The sequence below is a fragment of the Excalfactoria chinensis genome, chromosome 1 (assembly GCF_039878825.1).
Source record: "Excalfactoria chinensis isolate bCotChi1 chromosome 1, bCotChi1.hap2, whole genome shotgun sequence".
In the NCBI taxonomy this organism is placed as follows: Eukaryota; Metazoa; Chordata; class Aves; order Galliformes; family Phasianidae; genus Excalfactoria; species Excalfactoria chinensis.
The window spans coordinates 284,001-305,493 of NC_092825.1; the positions used below are offsets into that span (position 1 = coordinate 284,001).

General features: G+C 54.3%; 4 protein-coding genes across 5 annotated transcripts; 1 reads left to right on the forward strand and 3 right to left on the reverse strand.

Annotated features, from left to right (window-relative positions):
• Positions 1–1,830: 1,830 nt before the first annotated feature.
• On the reverse strand, positions 1,831–2,790 carry LOC140261507 (olfactory receptor 2A12-like). Its single transcript, XM_072355005.1, has one exon. The coding sequence runs from the start codon at positions 2,788–2,790 to the stop codon at positions 1,831–1,833; it is 960 nt and encodes a 319-aa protein (XP_072211106.1).
• A 2,231-nt stretch (positions 2,791–5,021) lies between these two features.
• Positions 5,022–13,743, reverse strand: NME6 (NME/NM23 nucleoside diphosphate kinase 6). Its single transcript, XM_072329437.1, has 5 exons — positions 13,596–13,743; positions 13,398–13,500; positions 12,889–12,928; positions 12,345–12,505; positions 5,022–12,124 (listed from the first exon to the last, which is right to left on the reverse strand). The coding sequence occupies exons 1-5, from the start codon at positions 13,683–13,685 to the stop codon at positions 11,958–11,960; spliced, it is 561 nt and encodes a 186-aa protein (XP_072185538.1). The 5' UTR covers positions 13,686–13,743; the 3' UTR covers positions 5,022–11,957.
• Positions 13,744–13,761: 18 nt separating this feature from the next.
• RABL2B (RAB, member of RAS oncogene family like 2B) lies at positions 13,762–18,074 on the forward strand. Of its 2 annotated transcripts, XM_072329416.1 has the most exons (8): positions 13,762–13,958; positions 14,035–14,064; positions 14,146–14,225; positions 15,007–15,086; positions 16,408–16,519; positions 16,996–17,093; positions 17,325–17,408; positions 17,689–18,074. In XM_072329416.1, the coding sequence occupies exons 1-8, from the start codon at positions 13,816–13,818 to the stop codon at positions 17,767–17,769; spliced, it is 708 nt and encodes a 235-aa protein (XP_072185517.1). In that variant the 5' UTR covers positions 13,762–13,815; the 3' UTR covers positions 17,770–18,074. The 2 variants fall into 2 exon arrangements, with proteins under 2 accessions (XP_072185517.1, XP_072185526.1); XM_072329425.1 differs by lacking the exons at positions 14,035–14,064; positions 14,146–14,225 and having other exon boundaries at positions 13,793–13,879.
• A 123-nt stretch (positions 18,075–18,197) lies between these two features.
• On the reverse strand, positions 18,198–21,191 carry LOC140248568 (acrosin-like). Its single transcript, XM_072329403.1, has 5 exons — positions 21,054–21,191; positions 20,781–20,978; positions 20,268–20,533; positions 19,857–20,014; positions 18,198–19,465 (listed from the first exon to the last, which is right to left on the reverse strand). The coding sequence occupies exons 1-5, from the start codon at positions 21,125–21,127 to the stop codon at positions 19,124–19,126; spliced, it is 1,038 nt and encodes a 345-aa protein (XP_072185504.1). The 5' UTR covers positions 21,128–21,191; the 3' UTR covers positions 18,198–19,123.
• Positions 21,192–21,493: the final 302 nt, after the last annotated feature.

The following is a 21,493-nucleotide window of genomic DNA, read 5'->3' on the forward strand; positions in this document are numbered from 1 at the left end:
TTACTAGATCAGGCTGCCCAGGGCCCCATCCAGCCTGGCCTTGAACACCTCCAAGGACGGGGCATCCACAACCTCCCTGGGCAGCTGTTCCAGGACCTCACCACTCTCCTAGTCAAGAACTTCCCCCTAACATCCAACCTAAATCTACCCTCTTTCAACTTAAATCCATTTCCCCTTGTGACAACCCAAAGCAAACCAGCCCTCATCTAAAGCAGCTCTGGGCTGGATGCTCACAGCTGCTGCAGGAGGCATCTATTGGTGTGCAAGTCAGTGCCAGCACCACCCCCAGGACCAAAGCTCCCTGTGAGGAGCGTCCCAGTGCAGTGCCGACCCCCAGCAGCAGGCTGTGCCTGTGGAACTTCTGCTGGGGCTGAGTTCTGCACTCTGTGCTGGTGCCAAGCCCACGGCTGGGTGCTCTGGTCGGCCCCAGGCACTGCTCCCAGCCCATGTCTGGCACCGCAGGAAACTGCCAATTGCAGCATCCTCCTGTAGCAATGTGACTGCAGTGGGTCCTGGGCTGAGCTCAGCATGCAACCATAGAATCAGATCAGTTTGGGCTGGAAGGGATCTGTCAGAACACTTCATTCCAACCCTCTGCTGTAGGCAGGGACGCCTCCCACCAGCCCAGGTTGCTCACAGCCCCATCCAGCCTGGCCTTGAATGGCTCTGGGGAAAGGGGCCTCACTGGGCAACCTGTGCCAGTGTCTCACCACCCTCAGTTACAAATTTCTTCCAAAGATCCGCACTAAACCCCTCCTCTTCCAGTTTAAAGCCATTTCCTCTGGCTTTAATGAGGAATGGCTTTAAGCTAACAGAGGTGAGGTTTAGGTTAGATGTTAGGAGGAAACTCTTCACTCAGAGGGCTGAGAGACCCTGGCATCGCTGCCCAGAGCTGTGGGTGTCACATCCCTGCTTAATAAAATAAGCATTTTCTTCTTTGAATTAAGTCATGTGATTATGTGGATTGCATTGCTGCTGAGTGAGCTGAAGCAGAGGTTCTCAGCTCCATCCCATTTGCATCCCCTTCCATGGCTGGTCTAAAACCCAGTCCAGCTAACTGGAAGGAAGGCAGAGAGACAAAGGATAAAGGATGAGATTTACAGGTGTGCCTGTATACGTAGACAGAGAGACAGCTGATTTTTAGTTAAGGAAATGCTTATTGTGAAGTCTGATGCGAAGTCCTTTAATGGAACAACCCGCGTTTTTTGGAGAATGGAACCATAAGAAGCGGAGTGTGAGACACGGCGACCTGGAGATAAACTTCCAAAGCTGAACTGAGAAGTGAGGCTAAGAAAGCAGATTGTGCCAATGAAGTCATTTGTTTGGGACTCGGTAGATGACTTGAAGAACTCTATGGACACTTTTGTAAATGTTAAGTCACGTAATCATAGAACGATAGAATGGCCGGGGTTGAAAAGGACCACAGTGATCATCTTGTTTCAACCCCCTGCTGTGTGCAGGGTCACCAACCAGCAGCCCAGGCTGCCCAGAGCCACATCCAGCCTGTCCTTGAATGCCGGCAGGGATGGGGCATCCACAGCCTCCTACCTAATCGGAAAGGTAATGCTGTATAAGCAATCACGAAGCACAAGGAGGTTGACATTCACTGCGGTGGTGACCCAACTTTGAGTGAATAAATCAGGAAACCCAGAGTGACTCAGTCTGGTGGGGTTTCTCCTTTTTACACCCTGGAGATGCCCGAGGCTGTGGATGGGGCCATTGGTCAGCCTGAGCTGGTGGGGAGCACCCAGCCCACAGTAGGGGTGGAACTGGAGAGTCTTTAATGTCCCTTCCAACCTGAGTCATTCTACGGCCCCACAATTCCCACTCTCACTGGGGGGGTCCCACATCAGCCTCACAGCCCCGGGAGCCCCACCACCCACCCAGGACCCTCCACAGGGCCGCTCGCACCTCCTGGTTGCGGAGGCTGTAGATGAGGGGGTTCAGCACGGGGGTGACGATGCAGAACAGTGCTGACACTACCACGTTGGCCAGCTGCGAGCTGTTGGTGCCAAGCCGGTTATAGTTGAGGATGGCTGTCACGTAGTAGAGCGTGACCACCAGCAGGTGGGCAGAGCAGGTGGAGAAGGCCTTGTGTCGGCCGGCGGCCGCGGGCATGGCCAGCACAGCCACCAGGATGCGTAGGTAGGAGCCGACCACCAGCAGGAAGGGGCCGAAGCCCACGAAGATGCTGGCCACGTGCAGGGCCGACTCACTGGGCTTCGTGTTGCCGCAGGCGGCCCTCAGCAACGGGGGGACGTCGCAGAAGAGATGCTGCAGGCGGATGTCCCTGCAGAAGGACAGCCGGGAGGCCAGCACTGTGTGCACCACTGAGTCCAGCACACCCCACAGCCAGCAGCCCACGGCCATGGCCCAACATGCAGCCCGGTGCATGGTGTGTGCGTAGTGCAGGGGGTGCACGATGGCGGCGTAGCGGTCGTAGGCCATGACGGCCAGCAGAGCACACTCAGCCCCCGCACAGCTCAGAAGAAAGAAGGTCTGTGCCAGGCAGCCACGGTAGGAGATGGCCGCCTGCGGGCGAAGGCTGTTGGCCAGAACCTTGGGCACGGTCACCGTTGAGTAGCAGATGTCCAAGAAGGAGAGGTGGCTGAGGAAGAAATACATGGGGTTGTGGAGACGGGGGTCCAGGAGCACGAGGGCGAGTATTGCAGCGTTCCCCAGCAGCGTGACCAGGTATGCGGCCAGGAAAAGGAGGAAGAGGAAGGGCTGGCCCTGGGGAAAGCCCAGCAGCAGGATCTCTGTCGCCTGAGTCCAGTTCCCCCCAGCCATGGGGCAGCTGTCGGTCTACAGGCAGAAAAGAGCACCAGGAAGAGGTGGGGAGGGTGAACAGTGACTACAGAGCATGGGTTTCCCTGCTGGGATGGCTGCGGTCCTACCTCTACAGTGACTGAAGGCTTCCCATGACGATACTTCGCAGACAGTGGGATTTCACTGTCCAGGGAGTTGCTGTTTTGTGCTGGGGATCCGAGTGCAGGAGTCACCCTGAGGAAACCATGGCCAGTTTGCATCCAGACTAACTCACAAATCCCGGCTCCTCCTGCCCATCAGACCCACTGTCTCAAACACCCAGCACGTCTCTCCTTCCCATCTGCACTTCTGGTAATCGCCTCCTTCCTGCTTCCTGCACAAAGTCGCACCCTTCTTGAGATGCTATGGCCACAAGGGCTGCTCTCTGCCAGCTGCCTGGGATGCGCCATCACTTTGCACCAGCTAAAAGGGATTATTATTACTCTTTCTTTCCATCCCGTCTCTTGCTCAGCCTTTTTGGCTCCTCACGGCGATGTGCAGCCATAGGACAAGGAGCAACGGCCTCAAACTGGAACATAGGAAGTTCTGTACAGACATCAGAAAGAGCTTCCTTCCATCAGGGTGACGGAGCACTGGCACAGGCTGCACAGGGAGGTGTGGGAGTCTCCTTCTGTGGAGACATTCGAGACCTGTCAGGACATCCAACCCTGAGACCCGTTATAGGGAGCTGCTTTGGCAGAGGTTGGACTCAGTGATCTCCCGAGGTCCTTCCAACCCCTGTGGTTCTGTGGGTCTGTTGCTCGTGGTGTTTCCAGCCGCAGAAGGGAACCACGAGTTCCCTGCAGGAGGGACTGGGAGGGCTGGGAGCTGCCCATGAGGCTCTCCCTGTCCTGGCAAACTCAGGCTGTGCTGGGTGTGGAGGCACAGGGATGCAGTGCAATCATAGGAAGGCAGACCCTAATTTTTCCACTGTGCTCTGGATCAATGCAGCAGCCAGTGACATTTCAACCCTTCACCCCCTGTCTGGCCCTTTATACAGAGAAGGGGAAATGTGGTCGGAAAATCTTTCCCCCCCCCTTGGAAGGTGCCTCACTTCACCTCGGTGCCCTTCCCATAGCCCCAGCGTTTTGGGGTGCACTGTACCACCCTCTGCTCTGCAGGAGGCCAGGCATGCTGCGCTCCCACCCCAGAGACCTCGTGCTCCTGCAGGAAGATGCAGCTCTCCCCTTGAAGCTCTGCTGGCCCATTTGCACTCAGGTGAGCAGAGAAAAGCCAGGAATGTGGGAGCGGGATCCCGAGCCCTTGGTGTGGTCAGTCCCTGCCTGACGGTTGGACTGGGGCAGCCGGCAGCAGCGCAGGAGGAGTTTCTCCCGATGAGGATTGGTTGGTTTTGCTGGAGGCAGCAGCAGCTCCCACAACCTGCCCAAACACCTGGACCACCCTGAGCCCTGGGTGCCGGCACAGGCACGGTCCCCATGCAGTGTGCTGGGAAGGACCCGGAGAGAACCCCATCATGAGTGAGAGCCCTGTGAGCATCCTACTGCAAGCGGGGCTCTGCCCTCCTTACATCCAAGTCCAGCAGCAAACCTGCAGTGCTGAGTGAGAGGGAAAAGCTGTCCTTGCCCCCACATGCTGCCCAGTGTGTCTTACCTGCACCAGGTGGAGTCGTCTGCGCCTGTGAGCAGAGGAGAAGCTTTTAAGCCTGAGAGGTCCTGAGGGAGAGGCTGGCAGAGGCAGCACTGCTCCATAGCAAAGCACAGAGCAGAGATGCGTTCCCCCTGTCAGTCCACACAAGTGGGACCTGAGCCTGCCAAACAGAGCCCTCCTGGCACAGTGCTCCCCACGATTCCCTGTTCTGGTCCAGACCAGTCTGACCTCTCTAGTCCTGTCCTCCCATCCCAGCCCTCAGCAGCTCTCGAGCACCTGGGCTGCAGCTCAGATGACCGTGCACTGGGTACCCCATGCCATGGGGAAGGGCCAGCTGGGAGGGCTGGGAGCTGATTGAGCTCATGAGCTGATAAGCACAGATACTACACTCAACCTTCACCAAAAAGTGAAGGACCTGCAGTCCTTATGTCCTTCTTCACCACACTGTGGGCGGTCACACCAGACTGTGCAGCAGAGGGGCAGCAATGGGCAGGGCTGGCCCTGCACACACCTGCAGCATAAACCAATGGCACTGGTTGTGCTGGGTTAAGGCAGTGGTTGTGCTGGGTTAAAGCACTGATTGTCTTGGGTTAATGCACTGATTATACTTTATTAAGGCACTCGTTGTGCCGGGTTGATGTGTGGAACAGAGCTCTGTGGCTTCCTGAAGGGCCAGGCAGGAGGGTTATTTGGCCTCATACCAGGTGAGTGCTGCCTGCCCTGAGTCTGAGGCAGCTCCTGCTATGAGCAGCAGTTTTGCATAGCACCACGGAAATGCAAAGTGGGAAATCCAGGACATGGGAAGATGGCAGCAGGGAGGAAGTCATAGAACCATAGAATCCCCAAGGCTGGAAAGGACCTCCAAGGTCATCCAGTCCAACCGTTCACCCACCACCAATGCCCCCCCATTAAACCACGCCTCTGGGTCCAACACTTAAACGTTTCTTGAACACCTCCAGGGACGGCGACTCAACATCCGTATCTGAAGCCTCAGGAGCGGAGGTGCTGCACAGCGCCATCAGAGGAAGGTGCCAACAGAATCGATGGAGAAACAGCGTGATAATTCAGCGTGGCAGGGAGTCAGTGCTGGAGTGGGGGGGAAATGGTGCCAGGGAGGATGGAAAACGAAGATGGAAAGTGATAATTCTGAGCCCCGATGGTCTGAGGGTTTTATGGCAAAAGGACTGTGAGAAAAGGACTTTGTGGCAGCCATGGGCTTTGACCTCAAAAAATGTTTCTTCTCTTCTGTAGAAACGTTGAATGTTTCCTTGTTCCACACTGAAATTCCTTGGCACATCACTCCTGCGTGACCTGTCTGCTCTCCCGGGTTTCTGGATGGAGGCTGCAGCACTCGGAGAAACTGATGTTTGAAACAGGGCTTTGCTGAGACCTGCACTGGGGTGTGCAGCCGCAGGGATGGCCCCAGCTCCCGTGAGCACTCAGCACTTCTGGAAGTTGGACTCTTCAATGGATGCAGAGCTCTTAATGTCTCCGCTCGTAAGCACTGTACTTCCAAACCCAAAGGTACCACTGTAAAACTGTAGCCTTTTCCAAGTCATGTTTCCCTGTTTGTTTTGACAGGTGGATGTTAGATTGGATCTTGGGAACAATTTCTTCTCCAAAGAGTGGTCGTTACTGCACAGCTGCCCAGGGCAATGGGGAGTCCCCATTCCAGGGGGTGTTCCAGGGCCCCAGGATGCCCAGAGCCACCAGGGCACGCTTCTGCCCTATGTCCAGTTTGCTGCCATTTTCTGCAGGCACAGGACCTGGCATTGTTCTCATTGAATTTCATGGGGTTCCCATTGGAATTCCACTCCTCCAGCCTGTCCAGGTCCTTATAGAATGAAAACCCTTTAGCATATACACTGGTCCTCTTGATCTGATGTCACCTGCAAATTTGACATGGGTACCATCTCCTCTGTGTCACTAATGAAGAGGCCAAACAGGACAAGGCCCTGGACAGACACCCGTGATGTCTCATTTGTCGTTGGCCTTCAGGTAGAGGATGACTGCTCAAACATTACTCTCTGAAACTGGTGATCCAGATGGTGTCACACCATTCATTGCCTTTGTGATGCTGCTGTTGCTTTGACATACACAAGCTGAACACACTTTTCTTCCCACGTTTTTGAACACACTCCTACTGGTGAGGCAAGTCCAGCTGCTCAGACCTTTTGTGGCCACGTGTGAATACAGAGATCAGTAATCTGCTGATGGCATTGTTGGCCCCATTGGCTGCAGTGGGCCTGTGCTGGTTTTGCTCAGTGGCTTTGGCTGTCCTTGATGCAGTTACGATGGTGCTAAAGGTGCTCTGCCAGAAGTTTATGTTAGAGCTAGGGTTAAGGTTACAGTTAGGATTAGGGTGATGAGGAGAGGTAATAGATGCGAGCCACAAAGAGAGCCATCCCCACTGGATGCCATGGAAAATCCCTCCAGCACTGCATCCACACCCCATGCATGGACTCTGTTCCTGCAGATACTCAGCACCCACATGGCCACAGCCTCAACGACTGTGTTCTAAGCAGGGTCAGAACCAGCGCCTCCTTTCCACTTTTTCTCTCCATTTAAATTCTATTGGGTTTTGTAAGAACAGCGTTTCACATTCCTCTCACTGCTTTCCTCTGAGAAGGAGCTTCCTTTGAGACATGATTTTGCAGAGGAGTTGCCTGGAGCTCCTTGTTATCTAGGCCAGCCCAGAAGCAAGGATAGGAAAGAAGTGGCATTTCCAGCCTGCTCTGCCCAAGGTAGGTCAAGCACCTCACACCGCATCCTGTGAAGCACTAATGGAATGCAGCGAGTTGTTTTTCTCTAAAATGACAGATTTTCTTTTGGCTGAAAGAAAACAGCAGTGCCTCACGCTGATCTATAGCGGCGAAGGGACTCCATTGATTGCCTCTTCATTCTGTTTAATTCACTGCTGGTACTCATAGCACAGGAAAAAAGGCAGTAATGGTTGATCCAGCTCTAAAACGTGCCAAAGCTGACTTATGTTTATCTTGGGTTAAGAGTAGGCACAGTGCATCAGGCCATGCAAAGTGACAGCGACCCCTCAGTGCAGGGTTTGGGGCCCATGTAACACCCACACAGAAGCCCAGTACCAACACAAGGACAGCATCCCTTACTGGGCAGCTTCTGCTTAGAAAGGAACAACTGAGGGCTCTCCCACTACCACCGAGCAGCTCCTGCCCACTGACTGCGTACAGGACAGCTGCAGCTCCACCACTGTCACCCCCACCCCCTCAGCCTGCTCCATCCTCACACTGCACAGACCCTGTGGGGTTTGCCCAGAGCACCAAGTCCAACATAGGAACTAATTACTGCACTTTGAACGAGATGCTTTAAATAGAAGGTTGAAATTAGAGAGAAAAGTTTTCTTGCTTCAGTTTATCCACTCGGGGCACGTCCCCACTGGGCTCCCTCCACAGAGGCATTGCCACAGGGGTGCCATTGCCACAGGGGTGCCATTGCCAGGCAGAAAGCCCAGAGCACCCCACTTTTCTGCACCATGTGCCTGTGTGACTCTGCTAAATGAGGCACGGAGGGAGCTGTTAGAAGTTTGGTGTATCACTCAGAACGTAACTTCGAGACTGCTTACATCTGCGCCAACCCATTGCATCATAGCACAGAGCAAGGAGAAGGGCAAGTGGAAAACAACTTTACGTCTCGGTGTCCACACCCTGAGCCAAGGAAAGGTGCACACAAAGCTTCTGGAGTATCAGAAGGTGAAAAAGCTGAACAACGGAACAGTGTGTGAGCAGACAATATGAAATGCCCAAGTAATAGCAAACTGTGCAAACCAAAATTCAACAGACGGCACCAATTCCTTGCCCTGCTTTGAGTCATAGCAATGAAACCCCTTCCCAGGCTCAGCCTAATGCTTCTTCCCCCTTCTTTAATCCCAACGTCCCACCTCGCAGTTGTTGCAGCAGCAGAATCTGTAATATTGTGCTAAACCAGCATCTGGAAATTTTGCCTTTATGATGTGAAGCCACAACACCTGGAGTTCAAATAAAGAAAGCAAAAATCCTCCTGAAGGAAGGAACAGAATCTGTCAGGCACCACCAGGGTTTCTTAGGCAGCGTTTGATTTGAGTGCAAACAAATAAAAGAATAATTCAAGTTCTCCATTTGTTCCATAAGAACAGATTAATGAGGGGCAGGGAACCCGGGAGAGAAAAGAAAGGTGAGAAATTGAATGAGAAGTTATTTAGAATTAAAACCATTTGAAGTTACAAAACCAACGGTGACTCATCATCAGAGGAATAAATGGCAACAGATGGTGCACAGAACAGATGCTGAATGTCACTACAGACGCAGCAAAAAAGCACATCCTGCTCTTTTCCAAGCAAGGGAGGAAAAAAGACTTTCAGCAGAGTACCCAAAATAGAGAACATCTGCTGCCAGCCCAAATGCAACGGCTTCCTTATGTTAATAAAAGATGTTTGACGTGACCTCTCGCATCAAACACCAGTTACTGCAGGATTAGATCTCCTGACAAGTTTTAGAACATCTTTTGTTTTGCACAAATACCTTCATTGGGGAAATGGGACTGAGCACCCCCACTCAGGTGGACCAAGGACATACAATCATAGAACCATCAGAGAATGGCCCGGGTTGGAAGGGACCTCCAGCATCATGAACCTCCAACCCCCCACCACAGGCAGGGCCACCAACCTCCACACTGAATACCAGCCCAGGCTGCCCAGGGCCCCATCCAACCCGGCCTTCAACACCTGCAGGGATGGACGGAGCATCCACAGCCTCTCTGGGCAGCTGTTCCAGCACCTTCCCACTCTCACAGTGAAGAACTTCCCCCCGACACCTCAATCTGCCCCCCTTCAACTCCAAACCATTTCCCCTCATCCTGCTGTTATCAACCCTTCCAATGAGCTGACTCCCCTCCTGTCTGTAGGCTCCCTTCAGCTCCTGGCAGGCTGCACTGAGCTCACCCCGCAGCCTTCTCTTCTCCATGCTGAACAAGCCCAGCTCCCTCAGCCTGTCTTTGTAGGGAGGTGCTGCAGCCCTCTGAGCATCTTTGTGGCTCCTCTGGACCCTCTCCAACAGCTCCCTGTCTTTCTTGTACTGGGGGCCCCACACTTGGATGCAGTGCTGCAGATGGGGCCTCACAAGGGCAGAGCAGAGAGGGACAATCCCCTCCCTGTCCCTTCTGGCCACCCCTCTGCTGATGGAGCCCAGGATCTCATTTGCTTTCTGAGCTGCAGGAGCACACTGCTGGCTCATGTTCTGTTTATCATCCAGGTCCTTCTCTGCAGGGCTGCTCTCAAGGACTGCTCCTTCCAGCCTGCATAAATGCCTGGGATTCCTCCAGCCCAAGTGCAAAACCTTGCACTTTGCTGTGTTGAACCTCATTAGGTTCACACAGACCCACCTTTCAAGTCTGTTGAGATCCCTTTGAATGGCATCCCTTCCTTCCACTCCATCAACTACACCACTCAGCTTGGTGTCACCAGCAAACAGCTGAGGGTGCACTCGATTCCATCACTGATGTCATTGAGGAAGATGTTGAAGAGCACCAGTCCCAAGACAGACCCCTGGGGACACATCACTCGTCACCAGCCTCCACCTGGACAAAGAACCACTGATCACCACCCTCTGTCTGCAGCCTTTCGACCAATTCCTTATCCACATCAGCACTAACTTGACAGCTACCCAAGCAACGCCATCCAGGATCTGTAACAGGATGTGAAAACATGACACTGGGATGGAGGATCACTACTTGAAATTCAAGGTTTTGTTTCAGGGATTACAAAAAATAAACGTTTCAGATGAACAAAGAGATAGGAGTTACCATGTAATGACATCCCCGATTAACATCACAAAGGAAAACAAGGTAAAGAAGGAAGGTGAAGAAAAATAGTAAAGATCAGCAGTTACCAGAACAAGGACACAAGGTAGCACACAAGGTAAGGCATTTGGGGAACCAATAACGTATCAGTCATTAATGACAGCAAGAATTCGGGTCTGGGTAAGTTCATGCCATGAACAGATCCACCTTTGGGTACTGCTGGTGAAAATAAAAGCAGCAAGGCAGAAATGCAGCCATATTCAGCAGACTCTTTTGATCTGTACCTGAAACAAAATAATGGCTGCGTTTAATCTCCTATAATAGCAAGGAAAGAACAACAGCATCAATGCACTGAACCAAGGAAGCTGGACGGCAGCACTTTGACAACATTTTCTCAAACACGTCTGTCTTAAACTAACCAAAGAGCAACTTGTCTGTGATCCACAGAACAGGGCGCTAATTAACCTGGGACTCAATCAACAGAGCTTCAGTATCACTGACACTCATGCTTAACATCAGAAGGGAGAGTCAGGCAAACAGACTCGTTCTAAATACATTCCCAGGGTCCCTTCCCTGATTCATTGCGTCTGGAATTACACGAAAGAAAGCTCCCTCAGCATCCCGATTAAAAAGGAAATCATCTGTATTGGAAAAAACGATTAAGGGACAGTTTAAATGGATTAATGGATTAAAAAGCCACACACGGGCAGATGTTGAAATGACAGGAGAACATAAGTGAGCACAGAACCTTGCACAGTAACCCAAAGCCAAGGCCTCGTGCCCCACCACGCAGCAACCTACCAATGATCCGGACAGCTGAAACACTTGGAACACAACTGTACAAAGGAGGTGGAACTCTGTGCTTCGGCTCACAGCAAACCCAGAAACAATTCAGCCTCTGAGCCACCACCTGCTATTCTGTTATGAGGCTGAATGTAAAGAGCTCCAGACAGAGCTCCTGTGGTGTCTGTACCTGCACTGAATTATACATTTTTTGCCTTTATTACACACTCACAATATTCGTAGCTCTGACAGACACTATCAGGCTCCATCAGAGCCACCAACCAAAGCAAAACACATAAACACATACGACCCTTCACAGGCACTGGGCTGCTTCACACCTTCCTGCAATCACTTCTAGAAGATCTGCCATGACCTTGTCAGACCAGACTAAAAGGAACTGCTTTCCCACTGAGAACAAGTTCCAACTGTGCCCTCCACCAGATGCTCAGTATAAGATTTGGGATATGAATTTGAAGACCACCTTTTCCAGCTTGGATCCAGGAAAGCAGTAACAGAAGAGTTACCATTGCACTGCTCAACAGTGTGTTTTTTCCATATTCATCCCATTAACTCCTTCCTTCATAAAAGGGAACAGAGCAGACAGTAACAATCTGGGCCCATTATCAGCAAAGCTGGTCATCCCCCAGCTGCCAAGTCTTTGGAGGAATTCACCTGCACTGCTCATACACAAATAAGCAGACGAGGGCTGTGGAAGCACACGGCTTTATGTCTACATTGACTTTGAGTGCCACTACTGGAGAAGTTGTTTCAGGAGCGTCCCAGCACCTGAATGCTGCACAAACAGTCCCAAGCAGCCCAGCACAACGCTCATCTGTTTTTCCTTTCCCCACAGTCCTTAAGACACGTCATGATTCTGTGTCTTGTTATGGGGCTGACCCAAACAGTGTGGCTGGCAGCTATGGCCAGCTCAGCAGACCGTACCCCCAGGTAACTCATGTCAAATCTGTTTCTTCATCCCTGATCACACAGTGAACGCGCTTCTCTGCATTGTAATACATCTGCCCACAGCGCAGACGCGGCTCCTCCTGCTGGTACCAGAGCTGTTCATTGAACTCTGGGAAGAAGAAGGCAATTTCTCTGCTGGCTGATGCTGGAGAATCTGTAAAGGAGAGAGGAAAGAGGTGAGGTGTTAATCTTGCACCTAAAACATGCACTACTTCAAAAGGAAGGGCAGAAGCTGAGGATGTAAAGTGCCAGGCCTGGCTGCATGTGGAGTCTGCAGAAGCGAGCAAATTGTGAACAGAAAGGCAGACAAAGTAGCATTGTTCAGCTCTCACCAAGCTCCAGTTCCTGCCCATTGGTCAGGCAAGAAGGCCTACCTGAACCATGGGTGGTATTCCTGGTGTCAGTGAGGCCATAAGCTCCTCGGATGGAGTCTGGGACACAGTATCGAGCTCGGAACACTTTGGTGGGTCCCATCAGTGATCTCCAGAGGGAGATGGCATTCTCATGGGCCAAGATATAAGCCCACATGGGGCCACTGAAAAAAGGATCAGGAAAGAGCAGAAGTAGGTAAGGTTATAACAAGGTCCAGCTTCTTCATTCTTACACATATGACAAGCTCACAGTAGACAGTGACAGCTTGGGAACAAAGCATCTGCACGACCTCCATCTAAGGGATGGCACCCACAATATGCCGCGATGCCATCCCACTGTGTCCTCTGTTGTCGCACCGGAGTTGTTCCATGACAAATGCCCACCCTTCAGTCCAAAGCCTTCCCCCTCAGCACACCACAAGCACACGCTCCCAACGAGATGCATCCCACGCTGTGGTGGAGCCCTCCAGATGTGGGCGTGTTGCTGAGGGTTCACCCCATCCCCTCTTTGCTCCCTGCACTGCCCGCCATGTGGCACAGCAGGTACCTGGCCATGAACTCCACCAGCCGCTGGTAGAAGAATCGTCCTGTGGGAGAGAAACAAGCCTGAATCTCAGCACCCACCCAGTGTGCTGGGAAAAGCAGCCCGAGGGGAATCACAGAATGGTTTGTGTCGGAAGGGACCTTCATACAATCCCAGGGTGGTTTGGGTTGGAAGGGCCCCTTCGAGGCCATCTGTGCCCACTCCCTCTGATGATCAGGGACCCCCAGAGCCTCATCAGTGCTCAGAGCCCCCGACTGAGGGTGTCTACAGGGCCATGGCAGCAGCACTTCCCTGGGTGACCTGTGCAGTGCCTCACCACCCTCAGCACAAAGACCTCGCTCCTTACGTCCAGCCTCACTCCCCTTTGCCAGTTAGAAACCACCTCCCCCCGTCCAGCCACACAGAGCCCCCGGAGCGTCCATTCCCTCCTTTCGCAGCCCCTTTAGACACCGAAGGCCGCTCTCGACTCTCCCTGACCCCTCCCTTCCCCCCCGCAGCCCCGCTCGTCCCACCCGCGTGCTCCCGGTAGAAGCTCCGGCTCCGCTCCCGGCCGCAGCGCAGCTCCTTGTTGCGGACGATGAGGAGGCGGTTGCTGAGGATGGTCTCGTTCACGGCCTGCGGGCAGAGGCGCAGCGGCTGGGCTGGGGGGGCCGCACGTCGCCAAAGCGGCCCGAGGGGGGGCCGGGCGGTGCGGCCCGATGTGCCCTCACCTCCAGCACCAGCGGGTGGGCCGCGGCGTCCGGCTTCAGCAGCGCCAGCGTCAGCTGCAGGGGCCGCTTGGTGCAGGCCGCGGCCGCCATAGCGCCCTCCTGCCCAGCGGCGTCGCGCGGGTGATGACGTCAACTCCACGCGACGTCGCGGCGGTGATGACTCGAGGCATCGGGCGGCGCCGTGCGCGTCGCGTAGCAGCGGGGACGCAGCGGAGGAGCCATGGCGGAGGCGGCGGAGCGGCCCCGGGATGAGGAGCGGGACGAGGAGCGGGACGAGGACCCGGGTGAGGACCCGGGTGAGGCCGGCGCTGAGGAGGCCGTGAAGATCATCTGCTTGGGCGACAGCGCCGTGGGCAAATCCAAGTGCGTGGCCGCTCGGGCCCCCCGTGTCCGGCCCGGTCCCGGCGGGGCTCCTGACGGGCGCCGTGTCTCCCCGCAGGCTGCTCGAGCGGTTCCTGCTGGACGGGTTGTATCCGCGCGGCCGGTGGGGCGGGAGGCGGGAGGCGGCGGCGGGGAGCGCTTCTCCGACCGGTCCTTAACGCGGGCGCAGCCGCCCCCAGCAGCTCTCCACCTTCGCCCTGACGCTGTACCGGCACCGCGCGCGGGTGGACGGGAAGGCCGTGATCGTGGGTAAGTGCGGAGCCCCGTGCGGCGCCCATCGCCGCCCCCTGAAAGAGCGGGGGGAGGAAACAAGGTGAGGAAAGGCCGCTGGGTTTGGGTAAGGACGGGGGGGTCGCTCACTGCTTCCTGTCATGGCCAGTCATCACGGAGAAGGAATTAGGATGAATGACTGACTGGTGAGGGCAGTGAGACAAAGGGTTGCACAGTGACTCTGGATTCCCCCTCCCTGAAAGCATTGCAGGCCAGGCTGGGAGCAAGCTGGGCTGCTGGGAGCTGTCCCTGCCCATCAAGCTGAGCCATGTCAGCACCTTAAGACAGCTGCTATTGGCACAGCTGAGCAAAGCTGGATTGGTTTTACAGCCCTCAGGACACCCAGCAGGACACTCCAACCCAAACCGTCCTGTGATTCTATGAAGAGAATCCGAAGAGAAGCACAGGCACCAAATCCCATCCTTTTGCTTCTTCCTCCTGTCACCAGCAGCGCAGCGGAATGGGGGCTGTGGACACCCCGTGATGATTTGCCTCTGCAGCTCCTTCAGCCTCACTCTCTTCCCTGCTGCAGCACGGAGCAGCTCCCATGGGATGCTGTTGTGCCCAGCCTGGTCCTGGTTTTGTGTTAACTCTTGGCTCTGGAATGTTTCAAATCAGTGAGATGAAACCTGATCTGTGGCTTGAATTCAATGAGGGGGGGTTTGCATCCTGGGTTTAAGTAGTGAGAAAATCAAAAGTTGAGACGTTGTGTCATCCTAAATCCGTTGTTTCTTTTATTTTTTATCCTATTATCTTACAGATTTCTGGGACACAGCTGGACAAGAGAGGTTCCAGAGCATGCATGCATCCTATTACCACAAGGCTCATGCTTGTATCATGGTAAGGGTGATGTCCCAGGTTGCCCAAGGAGGCTGTGGATGCCCCATCCCTGCAGGCATTCAAGGCCAGGCTGGATGTGGCTCTGGGCAGCCTGGGCTGCTGGTTGGTGACCCTGCACACAGCAGGGGGTTGGAGCTGGATGAGCATTGGGGTCCTTTTCAATCCAGGCCATTCTATGGTTCTATGATCTGGTGGGATTTGGGCTGACCAGTCCCTGCTGACGTCTGGCCTGGTGTTACTTTTTGCAGTTACACTGCACTATTTTTATCTCTTCCAGTTGTTTTACAAATTAACCCACATTGTTCCTTCTTTTCTTACCTGACAAAGCCAGCATGGTCGGTGTGTTCCGTGTTCCCGCGTCCTTCCTGCAGTGCTCCGACTGCATTCTCTGAGTTTGCTTCCTTCTAAACTTCCTTTATTTCATCGCTGCGCTTCCCGTACTGTGGTGTGTACAACCAAAGGCAGCTCTTGGATGCAGTCCTGTCAGAGGGGATGTGAAGGAGCGAGCACTCTTTTCTTCTTCCATGATGTGTCCGTTGAGTTGTATAGAACAAAACTGTCTTAACGTGTTGTGCAGAGCACTGCATTCATGGAATCACACAATGGGTCGGGTTGGAAGGGACCTCCAAGATCACGGAGCTCCAACCCCCCACCACAGGCAGGGCCACCAACCTCCACATTGAATACCAGCCCAGGCTGCCCAGGGCCCCATCCAACCCGGCCTTCAACACCTGCAGGGCTGGACGGGGCATCCACAGCCTCTCTGGGCAGCTGTTCCAGCACCTCCCCACTCTCACAGTACAGAACTTCCCCCTGACATCCAACCTCAGTCTTCCCTCCTTGTTTCCTTGTGCTTTGAGCTTCCCATTTCTATAGCTCAAATGAGTGTTGTTTCCTGACTCCTGATCCGCTCAGTCTCTTGGTCTGTGGTGTTGCTCTGACTTTTCACTGTATCTTTACTGCTTGTATCTTTTATCAGCCAACTCCGCTGACACTTTAATGTAATTGTTACAATGGAGAATCCTCACATCTGACCCTACTGACAGCAGAACAGATCTTTCCCGTTGCTTCTTTACATTGTGGGTGCTAAGAATGGAAAGGCAAACAAGGGACTGTTGCCTGCATCATGCAAAGAGAAAGCCTGGCTGTGTTTCTCAGGGCTTGCTGGATGTTCTGCCTTTTCCCTGTCATGCTTCCTAACAAAGAGCAGTTTCCCATGACATCCTTCTGGGGGAGCTGTGGATTCTGTCCACGCGTTTGGTGCAGTGTGTTATCAGCAGCTGTCCTGTTGCACCTGTGATAGCTGCTTCTCTTTTGGAAGGTGTTTGATGTGCAGCGGAAAGTCACCTACAGGAACCTGAACAACTGGTACAAGGAGCTGAGGGAGTTTCGCCCGGAGATCCCTTGCATTGTGGTGGCCAATAAAATTGATGGTATGCCTTTGTCCTGGAGCTCCTCGGGACTGTGATGTTGTTCTTATCTGGCTGTGAAGGGATGTCGTGCTTCTGTTGGGTCCGAGTACATCCTCCTTTAGTGTGAGTCCCTCAGGGCTGTGTGTTACCAAACAAACAGCCAGGTTTAGGGAAGTTCATTTGGTTCAGTGGTAGAGCTTAGGGCAAGACTCATCCCACTAATATGAGCCTTTCCTCCAGGCTGCATCAAGCATCACAAATAAAGCAACAAGGGCCCATTCCTGTCTTTATCTTCTTGCCAGCTGCGTGGTGACACCGTAGCTTTTAAAACCCTCTGACTTTTGTGGATGGCCCACATGGCTTTGTACTGCAAAGGGGGAGGGGGCTTTGATTGCTGCTTTAGGTTCTGGTCTGCATCTGTTCCACCATCCCTGCATTTGTTGCCATTCTTTCTATCCCTGTGCTTTACTATTCCTCCGTTTCTTTTTTCCCCTCAGCGGATATGAAGATGACCCAGAAAAGCTTCAACTTCGCCCGGAAGTTCAGTTTGCCCTTTTATTTTGTGTCTGCTGCAGATGGCACCAACGTAGTGAAGGTAAATCACAGCTGTTTGTCTCAGTGCTGTACAGCCCAGGGACATGGAGGCTGCTATGAGCACGGGGTAGGAAATGGGGTAGTACCTCTCTTTGGTACGTGGGACGGTCCCACTGACTGTAAGTAGTTGTAGAGTTGAGGGTTTTTTGCCCTGTGGGGTGTGGGAACGGTTTTCATACGTTAAAGAATCCCATCACTCTGCATTGAGTGACAAAGTGTTCTTCCTTGTCAGCTCTTCAATGACGCTATCAAGCTGGCAGTTACTTACAAACAGAGTTCAGGAGATTTCATGGATGAGGTCATGCAAGAACTGGAGGTAAGAAAGGAGGGGGAGGAGGGCAGGGAGTAGAGCATGAGGTGGTTCCAACAGCTCAACCCCTTGGGGAAAGTCTGTACTGAAGGGTGAAAATTTCCCAGGAGCTGAAAGATTTGCCTTATGCTGACAGCACAGGGTTGGTGTGCCGCTCATATCTGGGTGGGCAGGGATAAGGTGGTGACCTTCTGAAGAGCTTGTGCTGCTTTAGCCTGAGCTTGCAAGAGCCATAGCGGTGTAGCTGTCCTGCTCTTCAGCGTTTTCTTGTCCTCCTTCTTTGCAGAGTTTTGACCTGGAGAAGAAGAGTGAGAATTCGTCGGATCAAGAGGAGAGCTGCCCTGAAGAAAAGCCCCCCTCCTCCTAACGGCTGCATTTAGGCTCCATCTTTTCTCTCTGCTCCAGTTGCCAGGGGCTGCTCAGAGCTCACCTCCGCAGAGCAAAGCAATTTGTCTCGTGCCCTGAGATCAATGGTGATGGGCACGATCTCCCTCGGCTGGACCCTGACTCCCTGAACGTCACAATCGAGGCAGCAGTGGGAGGATCCTTCTTCAAGACAAAGCCTGCTAGGAGAGCTGAGCCCCTCCTGTACCTGCAGGGAAGGCTCCTGCCCAGAGACTTTAGTGGTACCTGCTGGAGAAAACAATTACTAAAGACTTCTTCTTTTTTTAAGGTTTGAGTTTGGGTTCTTTTCGCAGTGTTGTTATGGGGCAGTTCAGTTGCTGCACAGTGCAAGTCCAACCACCAGCCCTTCCTTTCACAGCCCAGCTGGTGCTGCCTCTGTGCAGCCCTGTGAGTTCCTTTGAGTTTCCCATCTCTGTTCTGCTGTGGGGCAGACAGATCCAGTAGGCTTATAGGCATAGGGAATTTGTCCTTGTAGGCCCACTGGAGCTTAATGATGTGGTCTCCCAACCCAGGCTGATGGATGTGGCTGCTGCTGTTCCCACGTGATGACGTGCTGTGTGTTCCAGGTGCAGACAGACACATACCATGGCACTGATGTGGATGGCAAAACACATTAACATGGATAGAGCGATGTCCTTGCATAAACATGACCATGAATGCCTCTCCATCTACTGGGACTGGTGGTCAGCAGCGCCAAATATATGCACTTTACTCTCTAGATTTGCAGAGCAAGCCCATAGATCCTTCAAAATAACAGCATGGGAACTGCATCCATGCAATGCCTTTGGCTGGATTCAGGCTCCTTGCACACTCAGTGCGGCAGCCATTGGCTCTTTCCAGATTTGGTTTGAGCTGGCCCAGCATTAAGTTGGCTGGTACATTACACACCCCCCACACACACCCACACTGCACCAGTATCTGGCACTTGAGGGACACTTGGTCTCACCAGCTGCTGTCCCTGAGACTTCTGGTCACCTACAAGCTGTGGACCCTTGTCCCATTGTGTTCTGCACCCTGAGCAGGCACCGTTTCAGCCCTCATGGGCTGCTCTCTCCCTTTTGTGGCCTGCAGTCTGCATGTAGCCTCACTTGGCAGTGCCAAGTATGGAAGCCTTTGCCTGGCACAGGAGATGAACTGAGCAGAGACACGAGTGGCTGTGAAAATAAGCTTTATTTGTCCAACTGGGTAAACTGTGTGTGCAGTCAGGGGAGGGTGGATGGGGCAGAGCAGGACTTTGGCACTGGGGCTGCCATTGGGCATTACCCCAAGGAAAAGGCTCGTGGTGCATTGCAGCCTGCTGTGGGTCATGCAGCTAATCAAGCTTTCTTTCCTCGTAAACCCTGCAGGAGCTCCTGGAGCATATTAAAGAAATCCACGAGTTTCTGGCGTGGAAATGGGCACGGTCTAAATGGGTTCGAGTAGGTTGGTTTGGGCCTCTGGTAGGAGGTTGTGACATAGACTGGATATGGCGTTGAAGTAGGCGCTTCTGCTGGAAGCAATCCCATGTGTACCAGGATCCACCTTCGGAAGTACTGAGTGGAGGCATAGACTCCGGGCTGCTGGGCTCTCCCACAGCCTTTCCCCCAGCTGGTCACACCAATGAGCCAGAAGTAGTCGGCAGTTTTATCTTTGCACATGAGAGGACCACCGCTGTCACCCTGCAGTGGAGGAGAGAAGCCCAATGTTACTGCGTGGCCGCATAGCAGCAGAGCTGGTTCCCCTCTCACAGCACTCCCTAGAGCTACATTCCCTGCACAGAAAAGCTCTGCTTTGGTGCCACAGCCTAGAAAGGCTTCTGGAAGGGGGTTGTGGGGCTGGCGGGTAGCTTTCCCTCATCTCTGTGCAGTGATCCAGGACGGGGAGAGGGGAGTTCCAGGACTTGGTCCAGACCTACAATGCAGCAGGGGGGCTCTCTGGGCTGAGTCCCAGCCATGTGGGGCCTGGGTGAGGTGCTCAGATGGGGAGGGGAGGTGAGCCCTGCTGGACACCCAGCGTTGGAAGGGTGGCTTGTAGGCAGAGCACAGCGCTGTGTTGGTGTGCAGCTCCTACCTGGCAGGTGTCGATGCCGCCCTGCGGGTAACCAGCACATATGTTGTGGGTATGCACGGCCCCGGCGTACCAGTGGCTGCTGTTGCAGATGTTGAGGTCAATGAGGTGGACTTTGGCCTCCTGCAGGACACGGTATGGTTCGATGTATTCCTGTAGAGCTGTGAGCAGAGAGCACAACCGGCACCATCAGCTCCTTGCTGGTTATCCTGTTTGTGTGTGAACCCCTTTCCCTACGGCTTGGCTTTGTGTCTCGAGATGCACAGACGCTTCCCTGCTTTGGGAACTGGATCCTCTCTATGGATACACCCCCATGGCATCACTGGCTTTCACTGCGGCCATCAGGGATGCCTGACCCGTCTCAGCAGCGTGCCAAGCTTTAACTGGGGCCACCCGTGCGTTGTGGGCACTCACATCTTAGTCCCATGTGTCCCCAGCCGGCGACCCAGCAGTCTGTGAGCTCTGACACTCGCAGCGAGTCGTCGGGCACGCAGGCCAGCTCAATGTAGTAGCTGCATTGGACGGGCTGTTCCAGCTCGAGCAGCGCGATGTCGTTGGCCATGGTGTCCCTGTGGTAGTACTCGTGTGGAATGACCCGCACCACGTTGCGCACAACAGCTTCGGGGCCCAGCTGCTTCAAATTGTGGCCCCCGATCACCACGTGCCACGGCGTGTTGGGGCTGGAAAAAGAGTGGAGAAAGGGGTCAGAAGGAACGTGGCAACATCCTGCAGCAAGGCAGCCGTTCCTGCTATCTCTGCTATGCAGGAGGGAGGAAAGCAGCCCTACAAGGGCTGCCACATCCCAGGTGTGCCTCGGGCACGAGGGCTGCTGAGTTTAGGGCTGCTGCAAGCTGACACCAGCCGAGCCTCAGGAGGGCACCCAGCAGTGCCCACAGTCCGTACTGCAGGGAAGGGGACGGCCCTTACCTTGCGTGGTCGAAGCAGTGCGCCGCCGTGAGGACCCACTGCGGGGTGATGAGGGATCCTCCACAGATGTGCCCCGTGCCCGCAAACCACTTACTTTGGAGGCTGACAATCCACGGCCAGGCCCCCGGTGAGGCATCCGTGCCACCCACGATGCGCGACGCCCCGTACTGATAAGCCATGGGCCGCATCCCGCAGGTGCTGCAATCAGAAACGCGTCGGTTTTGACACCCGAACCGCCGTCCCTCCCCTCGGGGCGCCGCCGGGGCCACTCACTTGCAGGCGCCGGAGTAGCCGTGGCCGGGCCGGCAGGCGGCCAGCAGCAGCACGAGGGGCAGCAGCAGCAGCATCGCTCCCGGAGGCGCACGGCAGCCCAGCACGGCCGGCTTCGTTGCCACCGACGCGGCCGTTGGCCACAGCGTGTGCCCGTTGCCCGCGGCGCTGATGTCACAGCACCGTCGGTTCCGAGGGCTGTGCCAACGGAGGGGCTGCGCGGGGGGGTCCGGCCAGGAGCTGGGGAGGGGAGGTGGGTTGGACCCCCAGCTGCTCTCCGGCCGTACGGCTTGTACAGATGGATGCAGAGCCACGGAGCTGAGCAGGAATCCCGGTGCTGTGAATGACAGCAGCACAAATTTCAGCCTCTGTCCCGTTGCTCTCAGGGACCTCGAGGCTTCACAAGCACCAGAACCGGGTCTCAAACAAACCCTGCTGTGGTT